The 12,963-nt window shown below is 42.3% G+C and overlaps 1 protein-coding gene across 2 annotated transcripts in view; it reads left to right on the plus strand.

Moving 5' to 3' along the window:
* The window catches only part of ANO6 (anoctamin 6), a 67,265-nt gene that overhangs the window by 5,937 nt on the left and 48,365 nt on the right, over window positions 1–12,963 (plus strand). The window contains exon 1 of one of the 2 annotated variants that reach the window (XM_035126527.2): window positions 11,704–12,287. The exons of the other annotated variant lie outside the window; for it this stretch is intronic. Coding sequence (XP_034982418.2) covers window positions 12,269–12,287 — 19 coding nt within the window. The 5' untranslated portion in view covers window positions 11,704–12,268. Of the gene's footprint in view, window positions 1–11,703; window positions 12,288–12,963 lie in introns of those variants that run through there. 2 annotated transcript variants of the gene reach the window in all.

A 12,963-nucleotide genomic window follows, 5' to 3' on the forward strand; every position in this document is an offset into this window, starting at 1 on the left:
ATTGCTAACTTCTTTAGTGTACTCCTAGGAGTTTGTGTGTGTGAAATATGACACCCATAGCATTAGGATGCAGCAGAGCATCTTCTTCAGTTACCTAGGATAGTTTAAGACGTGTTGTTTTCCTGGTTTTGCTCTCTCTCTTGGATATTTTTATGGACGCGCCTTCTTCAAGAAAACACCCATTTAGAATTCCTTTCTCCATGACTTTTCTGAAACTACTCAGTGTGTTGTTTCACATGCTAAAACTAAACCAGTCCAAACTGTATTCTCTTCCAGTTATTTGTTTTCTTCATGTTCATACTAAAGAAAGTTATTTCTTCTACTATCTAACTGTCAAGGATGTGGCTAAGCAACTAGTCAGCTAGAGAGTAAAAATAAGATATTTCTATAATTGTTGCCTTCCTTACAAGCAGAAAGTGGGACATCAAACTTTCCACACACACAAAAGGCAAAAAGTGCCACATTTTGAAGTACTGCACATGTTATCCTATATATGATTGCACTTCCCACCTTTCTTCCAAGGAGTTCAGGGTAATGTACATGGTTCTTATCCTTTCCAATCCTGTGAGGTAAGTTAGGATGAGACAGAAATAGCCAACATATGCCTTCCAGATGTTGTCAGATTAAACTCCCTTCAACCCCAACCATTGGTTATCCTGGCTGGAGCTTGATAACACCTGGAGGAACAATACTGGCTACCTTTGGACTGAGACATAGTGCCTGGCCCAAGTTCTCCCAGCAAGCAGCAGTCTCAGGACCAATTCATGAACTGTTTTTCTGCATGGTTTGGTCCATTTTAATACCTGAATCCAAGAAGTAGTGCTATGCCAAAACCTAGCCTGCTTTTTGCCTCATCCCCAGCATACTTTAGAATCACTTTAGTACCAGGTATATAGATGAGTACAAAATCAAGCTTACTATATCATTGCAGGGTGGCCAAGGGTGTTGTGTGTGTGTCCCACCATCCCATTAAATATTTCTCCAACACTCTGTAACTTCCCTGCCTCTCCAAACTCCATGGTATGAAAAAGCCCCATGGTAGTCTTTACCTACTGATGGGCTTTAACTAAAGTGCAGGGAACTTAGTAGGCTGTCAGGGTGCATACCAGACAGGAAGCCAAGGATTCAGGAAGGCTGCAGATTGAAGGCCATCAAAGAGATGATTTATAGAATGAGAGAGAGAGGATACTCACAACCTCTGAGTCTGTGTCGAAAGTAAGGTAAATGTGGATGACAAATCCACTGAGTTTTACCTCTCCTTTGATAATTTTAAAATGCAATTTCTTTTCTCAGTAATTGATGGAGAGTAGTCACAAAAAAACATTGGAAGAAATATTTGACACACACTATTGGGCTGTACCTCAACAACACCTGGAGGACCACAGGTTAGCCTTTCCTGGTCTACACCTAAACTCCCTATTCTTACTAGTGTTCAGATAATTGAGGTCCAGGTTATATTTGAATTGATGTAATCCAAATCAAGAGAGAAGGGCTGGTCAGCTTCTGTGGCCAATTCTCCATTCTGCATTTGCTCTCTGCCTTACTTCTTTTGTTTAATCAAATTCAACATTTCTCCAGAACCAGCACAGGGACATTTTGAAGATAACTACATTAGAGGCTCTGGTTACTATAGCGATTGCGGGGGGCAATAAGAAATAAATTGTACTAATGATCCAAATTGTCTTTATTACCCATCTCCCTCTCTAAGACCAGACCTTCCTTATATGCCCCACTGGCAAAATCTAATATGTATTTTGGCAAGCAGCCGCATCTGACTATAGTTCTCAAGCAACTTATCTCATACTAATTAAGATTCTGAATAGAAGATTCATCTTTTTCCTCTAGCCTATAGTTTTATGATAATATATTTATATCCTGCACATAGGCCTGCATGATAGCTTACAGCAATTCTAAATACTAATAAAATAATTAATAATACAATAAAGTAAAATAAAAAATTAGTGTCACAATAAAACAGTGAAGCAGTATAGAGAAAGCAAAGTGGGAATGAAAAACAGAACCATAACTAATATTAAACTTCCTGTTCTCTCCCAAGGCATAGTGGAACAGGAAAGTTTTAATTTGTTTTCCAAAGACAAATAAAGAGTCCTGTGGCCTTTCTGATAAAAGAAACTCTGAAGTGAAAGTGCCACCAGAAAGAATATTTCACACCTAATTGCTTTCAAACTAATTTCTGATAAAGATGGCATTGGGAGTAGGCTCTAGTCTAACCAAATAACTTAATGTTCAGGGAAGAAAATCATGGGAAAAGCCAGCCTCTGGTATATCCTAGCCAGGTTGGACAGGAAGGTCTATAGCAGACTTTGAAGATTGTATCTAAACTCACCATTAATCAGTGGAACTCTTTCAGCACTGGTGTAATGTGTTCTAAGGGGCCAACACTGGTTAACAGCAGTCCTGCTACATTCTGCACTACAGCGGTACCTCGGTTTACAAACACAATTGGTTCCGGAAGTCTGTACTTAACCTGAAGCGTACTTAACCTGAAGTGAACTTTCCCATTGAAAGTAATGGAAAGTGGATTAATCCATTCCAAACGGTCCGTGGAGTACTTAAACTGAAGCGTACTTAACCTGAAGCGAACTTTCCCATTGAAAGTAAAGGAAAGTGGATTAATCTGTTCCAGACTGGTCCGCGGAGTACTCAAACCGAAGCATACTTAACCCGAGGTATGAGTGTAATTGGTTCCGGAAGTCCGTACTTAACCTGAAGAGTACTTAACCTGAAGCGAACTTTCCCATTGAAAGTAATGGAAAGTGGATTAATCCGTTCCAGACAGGTCCGCGGAGTACTTAAACTGAAAAAACTCAAACCGAGGCATACTTAAACCGAGATATGACTGTAGTTTCCAAAGGGTGTTTGGAGAAGTCATTTTGTAGGATTTGATTTATTTACAATGTATGTGTATGTAGGGTTATTTAATGTGGGGTCATCTGATGTCCTGTTAAAAGTGTTGTGGGAGGCGGGAATTATTGGTTTGTTGTTGTTGTTGTTGTTGTTGTTTTACTATATATTTTGTGGTTTTATATTATGATTTTATTTTGTGAACCACCCTGAGATCTGTGGATGAAGGGCGTTATACAAATTCAATAAATAATACTAAAAATAATAATAATGCAATGGTTGATTTTGAAAATTCTAAGTACCTGTTAATGGCTGGTCATTGGCTGTTATGTAAGTACCTGAGGCTGGTCTGAAAGCAAAGAGTGAGGTTACCATAACTTCCATCACAGAGTTTCGGTGTGCTGATGACAATGTAGTGTGTGCACACTCAGAGGATGACTTCCAAGCCATCCTAAATATCTTCGAAGAAGCTTATGAAAAGCTTGGCCTATCGCTCAACATCCAAAAAACCAAAGTGCTGCACCAACAAGTACAAAATAACCCCTCTGCAGTGCCACAAATCCAATTCAATGGTGTAATGTTGGAAAATGCCGCTCACTTCTCCTACCTGGGCAGTTATATTTCCATAAGAGTCAACATTGATGGTGAAATCCAGCATTGCCTGAGCTCTGCAAGTGCAGTTTTCTTGTGATTGAAGTGCAGAGTGTTTGAGAACCAGCACATTTGCAGGGAAACCAAAATGCTTGTTTACAAAGCTATTGTACTACGAACCTTACTGTATGCTTGTGTAACATGGACCACTTATAAACGCCATCTCCAACTCCTTGAAAGATTCCATCAATGGTGTCTCCGAAAATTTTTACACATCACTTGGGAAAATAGGCGAACTAAGCAACAATTCTTCAACATCAACTTTGTTGGACTGGTTATGTTGCTCGGATCCCTGATTATCGTCTTCCAAAGCAACTACAGTACTTTATTCCGGACTTAAAAATGGAAAGTATAATGCCAGTGGTCAACAGAAGAGGTTTAAAGTCTCTCTCGAGGCAAATCTAAAAAAAGTAGTATAAACACCGACAATTGGGAAACACTGGCCTGCAAGCACTCCAACTGGAGAACAGCCTTTACCAAAGGTGTCATGGTCTTTGAAGATGTTCAAACTCAGGACAAAAAGGAGAAATGTGCTAAGAGGAAGGCACATTTGGCAAAGCGTCACCATGATCAACTCCCACTTGGAAACCTATGTGCCCACTGTAGAAGGACGTGTGGATGCAGAATCGTTAAGACCATGTTCATGGAAAACCATCTTACTCGGCTACGAGTGAGAAGAAGAAGAAGAAGAAGAAGAAGAAGAAGAAGAAGAAGAAGAAGAAGAAGAAGAAGAAGAAGAAGACAGGCTGCTATGTAAGTACCTGAGACTGGTCTGTTGGAAAGTGGTTGGTTAGTAGGTTTATTTGTTTGTTTGTATTGCAATATTGAGGGGACCCAGGTGGCGCTGTGGTTAAACCACTGAGCCTAGGGCTTGCTGATCAGAAGGTCGGCGGTTCGAATCCCTGTGACGGGGTGAGCTCCCGTTGCTTGGTCCCAGCTCCTGCCAACCTAGCAGTTCGAAAGCACGTCAAAGTGCAAGTAGATAAATAGGGACCGCTACAGCGGGAAGGTAAACGGCGTTTCCATGTGCTGCTCTGGTTTGCCAGAAGCGGCTTTGTCATGCTGGCCACATGACCTGGAAGCTATACGCCGGCTCCCTCGGACAATAATTCGAGATGAGCGCGCAACCCCAGAGTCGGTCACGACTGGACCTAATGGTCAGGGGTCCCTTTACCTTTATTGCAATATTGAGAGTACAGTGGTAACTCTAGTTACAAACTTAATTCGTTCCAGAGGTCCGTTCTTAACCTGAAACTGTTCTTAACTAGAAGCATGCTTTCGCTGCACCGCTGGCACACGATTTCCATTCTCATCCTGGTGCAAAGTTCTCAACTCGAGGTAAGTCTTCCAGGTTAGCGGAGTTTGTAACCTGAAGTGTTTGTAACCTAAGGCGTTTGTAACTCGAGGTACCACTGTATTGTAAATTATGCTTCTGATTGGCTTATTGGGCAGAAATTATTAATTATGCAGTGGCCTGATTGGCGGGGAGGACTCTATGCCTCTCAAATCTGATTGGTTGCTTGACAGACAGGCTGGGACATAAATAGGCCTAATTTGCTAATATTGAGAGAGACTGCTGACCAGATATGAAGAAGACTGGCTGAGAATGGCTGAGAAGAAGCAGCTGGAGGCTAAAGGTGAAGCTGAAGCAGGTGGGAAAGGGACTATCCAGGCTGGAGGAAGCTGAAAATAATACTGTAGTCTGCCTTAAAAGAGCAAAATCATTGACCTTAAGCTGAAGATGGGCAGTGAGGTCATATAACACAGTAAGAAGAATTCAGGAAGGAGCTGACCAGAACTGCCTGCAAGCCTGGCTCAAAGGAATCCACAGTGGTCCACAGTAGCTAGTGGCAAGACTGACTGGGGAAGAGGGGCTAAGGGTAATGGCTATTAAGTTAAAAATGGTTAGGGAATAAAGTGTATCAGCCAGGTTCAAGGAAGCATCTGTAACACAGTCAGTTTTTAGATACAGCAGCTTTATTACAGCACTAGTGTAATTCAGCCCGTTGAGTAAACGGGCGCTAGAACATCCCGGGGTTCGGAGAAGAGCTTGCACAGCGCTTCTCCAAACCCCGGGACCTACGCTGGGGAGGAGAGGCTCCTTTCCCGGCCTGGCCTGGCTTGGCTGGAGGCGGCACCGGGGCCGGCCGCGAGCCCTGTGTTGGCAAGGTGGGAAGCCCCGTTTCTCCGCAGGACACAAATGCTTACCTCGCCACCGCTGCTTCACGGCCTCCCGCCACAGCCACAGCCGCTGCTGCCGCGGCCCCGCCACTCCTCTCATGGGCCAGGGAGGGTTGTGAGGAGGAGGCGGAGGAGGACCAAGATGACGGCATCGGGCTCCGGGCCTGTGGCGGCTGCGGGAGCCGGACCGGGCTCCTCAAAGGCGCCCTTCCTCCCCCCATTCACCTCCACCGGCCTCCTCCCTCGCTTCCCCGACGTGCCCTGCAGTGAGGCGGTGTCCGGCCGGGAGCGGCGGTTGGAGGAGGCAGGGGGGGGGAGAGAGAGCACGTGCAGTCTCTTTGTCCAGTCCCTGTGTCCGTGGGGCACATACGCAGTAGCGCGGACACAGGGACACAGGGACTGAACGCAGAGACACTTGCATATTATTATATAGGATATATGAGTAACCCTTAAAGAAGCAGCAACAAATTGAAGCATGGCATTCACCTTATCATATCAGATCTTCTATTACGCCATACTTCTATCAGAAAGGGTTAATAGAAAAGTAAGCTATATGCAGCTTAAGAAAGATATCTTAAATGCAGTTTCTTGCCCTTAGGAAATATATTGCCCCCCTCCCAAAGACATAAGTGAGGAAACCTTGTCTTATCTGTGTTCAGTTTAGTTCTTGGACATGATGAGTGCATCAGGCCTTTAAACTATGTTGGCATCTTTTTCTGTTTTATTTCCATGCCGATATATTTTCCATCTGTGTTTTATGGACATGTGCAGGACTCAAGTTCCCTGAAACTGCCAGTTTTATCTCAGTAATGTCACTGTTTTTCTTCATTTCTGTCCTTATGTTTAGTAACCAGCTACATATTAATTAAGGAACATTTCAGTCAACCCTTGTCTTCAGCAGCGAATGCAAAATGAATGTCTGTTGAAGAGTAATTGCAGATGGGCAAGAGGGCGATTCAATTGCAGTTCAAGCAAAACATATTAAGCCACAGCATATGCACAGGAGAAGGGTTAATATGCAACTTCCTCTGCCACACTATTAAAGTACCGAGCTCATCCTAGAATACTAATTGAAGTGACTTGCTGGCACAAAAAGCAAAGGCAAGAGCCAAAAAAGCAAACAAAAAGAAATCCTTCTGTACTACACTTGTTCCTTTTTTATTATTCAGTGCAGCTCTGATTTATATTGAACATTATCTGGTGCATTTCACACCCGCAGATGCCGCTAATATTCTGCATGTGATATGAAAGACCATAGGAAGGAGTGCTTGTGTGAATCAGGAAGAGCACAGAATAACTTTTTGCAGCACCATTTCCGTCTAGTTTAGGTGATAAAAATAGCTATGCACTGCTCCTTGTGATCAAGCTCTTAATACCCAGCGTTTATAATTCAGCTTTTAGGAGTGTAAAAATTGCCTTGCATGGTCAGACTAAAGGTCCATTCATTAAGTCTCCTGTAGTATGAGATGCCCATAGCAAGCCTCCATGCCATAATGGTGGTAGCCTTCCTTTGTTGTTTGTTCTCAGCATCTTATGCTACTTCAATTATTGTAATTGACACCTATTCATAAGGGACGCGGGTGGCTCTGTTGTCTATACCACTGAGCCTCTTGGGCTTGCCGATCAGAAGCTCAGCAATTTGAATCTTAGTGGTGGAGTGAGCTGCCATTCCTCTGTCCCAGCTCCTACCAACCTAGCAGTTTGAAAGCATGTCAGTGCAAGTAGATACATAAGTACCACTGCAGCGGGATGGTAAATGGCATTTCCATGCACTCTGGCACTCGTCATGGTCCTCCATGCGCCAGTAGCAGTTTAATCATGCTGGCCACATGACCTGGAAATCTGTCTGTGGACAAACACCGGCCCTCTCAGCCTGAAAGCGAGATGAGCGCCGCAAGCGCTGGACTTAACCTTCCAGGGGTCCTTTACCTATTCCTCCATGAATTTGTCTTAATCCCTTTAAAGCCACCTGAGTCCCATTTCAGATGTTGCAGTACCACAGCAATCCTTATTTCCAGTGTGGCTAAAATCGCCACCTTCAGGTGATAATTTTTAAGGGGCCATATGGATGTCATTCCACAGCACTCCCATAGAAGAGCATCTTCATGCAGTGCTGGCTTCAGGATTTGTGGGGTCCAACATTGACAGTAAGGAGTACTTAGGGGTGCTGTAAGGAAACCTGTGTTACTTCTTAGCATAGCAAATGCTCATCGGGTTTCTATAATACATTAACAAAACTCTTTCAGCAGAGTGATAACATATACCAAGGAAGGGCAGGAGAAGGAGATCTATACACATAGCCTTTCCCTTGACATACAATAACTGTGAGATAATTTTTAGAAACCTTAATTCTAGCATTATTATGTTTGGTCCGGGAACTTGCCCTTTCATGAGAACTGATGGTATGGAATTGTTTAGCCAACCTGCCTTGCGAACAGATATTTTGCAAGAAAAAACACGGGAAAAGAATAAGATGAAATGAAGTTTCCACTGCCATATAATCATAGATTGTATGTAGAGTTGGAAGGTACCCTGATGATCATCTAGTTCAACCCCCTGCAATGCAAGAATATTTGCTGTCTCATATGGGGTTATTAGCACCACACTTTAACCAACTGAGCTATCCACATCATGAGCATGTTTAAAACACAGAAAGTGGAAGCTCAGCTGTTTGTAGCCACCGGCATTAAACTTGTCTCATACAAAAATTGAACGCGATCAATCCACTGTTCATAATTTTACTAGCTGCCCTCACCACCTTTTAAAACAAAAATCAAAATCAGGACCTTCAGGTGAATGTCTGAGACACACTCCCATAAAGACCAAGTGTGCAGTTTTTCAGTGCTGCTGGATTCAAACCAAGTGGTGTTTCAGTGGCCGGCAGTGCTTTCTACCATCTTTAGCTGGTACACAAACTGCAGCCCTATCTGGGGAGAACTGATCTTGCCACAGTGTTGTGCACAACACAAGGGGCTGTCTTTAAAAACATTTCAGAAACTCAGAATGGGCCAGAATCCTTGGAGGCTAGGCAGTCATCATCATTATATTAGCTGTGCTATGTACCAGTGTGTTTCTGGGGTCAATTTAAAGTGCTGGTTTTTACTTTGAAAGCCCGAAACAGTTTAACACCAAGTTCCTTTTTGGACCACCTGCACTATCCTGCCCACACTTTAGGATCTGATTCAGAGGCTCCCTGACATATTCACCTTTTAGGTTGCTTAGGTGGAAGTCGACAGGAAAGAGAGGTTCTTCTCTACGGTGCCTGCATGACTTTGGAATTCCATTCCATCAGATCTGTGCAAGGTTACTATGCTGCAGGGTTTTTGGAAGACATTGAAAGCATCTTTTTTCATTTGTTGTTCTAGGAGTGATGTTTTACTGGCTGGGTGATGGCTTTGGGTGTGTTTTTACGAAGAGCTTTCCCTAAGAACCTTAAGCTTTTTAAAGCTTAAACTTTTTATATTATTGTTTTCTTTTCATGCTGTTTCGTGTTTGCAAACCACTTTGGCTGGAAAATGTCTCCAAAAGTGGCCTAAAGTGTTGTTGTTTTCAAATAAACAACACAACACAACAGGGTATATCCCATTTTATTGTGAGAAAATGCCATTAAGTATAAACAAGGTAAAGGTACCCCTGACAGTTAGGTCCAGTTGCGGATGACTCTGGGGTTGCGTGCTCATCTCGCTTTACTGGCCGAGGGAGCCGGTGTTTGTCCACATACAGCTTCCGGGGCATGTGGAAGCAGCTTCTGGCGAAACCAGAGCAGTGCATGGAAATGCTGTTTACCTTCCCAACGGAGTGGTACCTATTTATCTCCTTGCACTTTACGTGCTTTTGAACTGTTAGGTGGGCAGGAGCTGGGATCAAACAATGGGAGCTCACCCTGTCACGGGGATTCGAATCGCTGACCTTCTTATTGGCAAGCCCTAGGCTCTGTGGTTTAGACCACAGTGCCACCCTCTTCCCTTTTATAAACAACATACTTGATGCTATAATAAACCATATACCTGAAATGTAAGGTATTGCCATGGGTTTGCAGAATAGATTTAGTAACATGTGAGTCCCAAGCAAAATGTGTAAAGGGTTTGTATTGGGGGTTTTGATTATTGATTATGTTATATCTTATATCAGGCATACACAGGACTTGAGCAGAGGGAAGCTGTCCATCAAGATCAGCTGCTAATGCCAAGCTCTGTAGCACAGCAGAAAGAAAAGCTGTTTCATCTTATTTGTGCTGCCGTGGTTTCCTCTGTGTATATATCCATTGGCAGGTTAGCATCTAAGTGTAGATCTGTTTTACAGATACATTATTCAACAGTTTCCTGACCCATAACCATTTAAATGGATCTAAAATGTGAGATAGTTCCCATAGCAATGCCCCTGAGTTTGCTTGCAGCTGTAATCATTATTTTTGGCAGGTTTACTTTTCCAAACACAATGCTACCTATAAAAAAATGATGCATGTAGCATATGAGAAATATGATGAATTGTTCCATCTAAGCAGCCTGTCTAGTGGGACACGGAGGTGTCATTCATCAAAATATTCTCCTCAAATCATGGCAATTCCCCCCAGGTCAACTGTACAAACTCATAGTCAGCTTCAAATAGCCCCAAATGCCCCCATTCAGAGTGCAGAGCCTGTTATGTAGCTTATCTCAGAGAGTTTCATTATTTCTGGTTGCAACTGAGGAAGAAGCACATCATTACTTCTTTAACTCAGGGTGTGTTTAGACATTAGCCATGCAACTGTCTGGCTCAGGCACCCCCAACTGCAGCCCTCCAGATGTTTTGGCCTACAACTCCCATGATCCCTAGCTAACAGGACCAGTGGTCGGGGAAGATGGGAATTGTAGTCCAAAACATCTGGAGGGCTGGAGTTTGGGGATGCCTGGTCTGGCCAGTGCTCTCCTATATAGTCAAATGTATACATATATTAAAATAAATGTATATTTTAACCATGGTTAAAAAATTAACAGCATTGAAAGTGCACTAACTAGAACAATGGGGAGTTATCACCATTAAATAATTCTTGCCACCATATGCAATTTTACAATCTCCATAGTTGGTTTGGAAGAGAGAAGAAGGGAAAGGGAATGGAGCCCCCAAAAACTTAGCAGAGTTTTTTGAGTGGGGGGGAAACCTGAATCTTTAATCCATATACTAAAAAACAACTTATTCTGTAATTCTTCATCTTACATTGTTGTTGTTGTTTAGTCGTTTAGTCGTGTCCGACTCTTCGTGACCCCATGGACCATAGCACGCCATTGATGGCATTGATCCATGAAGGGGCATCTTACATTGGTTTTTCACAAATATGAGAAATTTAGGTAAGATTCCCATTTTACAGGTAAGAAATTGTGGTTGAGAGGCAATGGCTTATACATAATAGGTCAGTGGATAAAGTGGGATTTGAATCCTGGTCTCCTGTAGGGGAAATCACAGCCTATCAAAATATTTCTGTTTGGAAATAAAAACACTGCAGGACATAACCACATTGTAAGCCTCAAAAAGAAGTCTTCAGTGTTACATTGTCAGAAGAGGAAAGTAGCTTACTTGTTTGGCTATATGATATAACTGTGTTACTAATATTTGCAAGTCATGTTTGTGAAGTGGTACCAACCCAGTCATGTTTGTTACAGTTTTTTGTGCAGAAAAAGCTTGCAAGTTTTAAATTGTTTGGAGAGAGGGCCTCCTCTTCATGCTACAAATATAACCTGTTGATTGTTTTATGTCCAAATTGCAAAAAATAAAACAAAAACTATCCCAAAATGCATGAAACCTTAAATCAAACCTTCCTTTACACATGCTAGCAAAAAACAACAACTGGTCTTTGATAGGGTTGCCAGACTCAATTGAGGACAGGACTTCTGTGCCTTTAATTGCCCTGCTCTCTTTTGAGTCTGGAAACCTTAAAGAGAAACCAGCAGACCCTTTGCTTGGAAATTAAACAAAGGGTCTGCTGGTTTCTCTTTAAGGTTTCCAGACTCAAAAGAGAGCAGGGCAATTAAAGGCACAGAAGTCCTGTCCTCAATTGAGTTTGGCAACCCTAGTCTTTGTGTATGCTGTGTCCACTGTTAATTGATTTCACGTGGATTAGATGAATAAAAATCAGAGCACTGTCATTTAGAGCTTACATTATATACTTTCCAGCCTTACGTCTTGTCATCATAATTCTTCTGAGGGCTGTAATTGAAAAAGAAGAGTTTGGGAACACTTCTCCCCGCCCCCAGTTTCTTGTAGAGTGGTATATTCCCATGTTAATCCGGTCAGTCAGGTTTTTCAAGATGTTGGGACACTTTGCTCGCTAAGAAAGAATTTATACAAAGCTTCTTGAGACAGAATAAACACCTTGCTATTTCCATTTAGGAAATTTGCTTCATTCTCCCCTCCTGCATTCCCAGAGTTGATAGGGCAAATGAACACCAGTTCTTTTAAAGGTGAAATTGTTGTCATTGTTCAAGGGTAGGAAAGAGCAGCTGTAGCTTGTGTAGGACTCGGCTTCTTAATCTGCAAAAGTGAATCACATCACCAGCTACCCAGTGCTGCCAAAAGAGCTTAATTCTGGAGCCACATGGAAGAAAAGCAGCCAGGTAAGAAAAACAGCTAATGTAACTATAAGCAACAGAAGGCTCAAGAAGAAAGTGCATGCTTGATTGAAAGGCAGCAAACCTTTCTATGTTATATGCAGGAGTTTCAAAGGGCAGATATGGGGATGGAGTGGTGGGATTTTGCCAGAGAACAATATGGAAGGAAGCGGTTTTTGAAGGGACTCAATCCACAAAACTTGCTGCACAGATGCAGAAGTAACAGAAGTAAGTTAAGCAGCAGAAAGGTCATAATGTGAGCCATAATTGACAAATTGCTCATGTGTGTTTGTTAATCATACATTTAAGCATGCAATATTTACACTGCCTACCACTGGGGCCGAACTGAGGAAAACAGCCTGGGAATGAAGGATGCAGAAGGGAAGGACTAGTCATGTAGAGAAATGCAGAGTTCTTAATTCATATCACATAGCATTTGAATAATAAATAAATGGAAACATTCAATTAAATATCAAATTGCATTTGGAAGATTTTTCTGTAACGTAAGAAGATATATTTCCCTTCCAACATGGTTTAGAGCAGACCTTCTTCCTCAATGACATGTTCAATGTTTCATAAAAAAGAAGGGAAGCCTGAAAGAGAAGCCATTTTTGTCTTTTCTACATGTATATTTTTGCTTGAAACATGTCTTAATGCTAATCTAGGGAGATTTTCACGTAGC

This window comes from Zootoca vivipara, chromosome 10, assembly GCF_963506605.1.
Source record: "Zootoca vivipara chromosome 10, rZooViv1.1, whole genome shotgun sequence".
In the NCBI taxonomy this organism is placed as follows: Eukaryota; Metazoa; Chordata; class Lepidosauria; order Squamata; family Lacertidae; genus Zootoca; species Zootoca vivipara.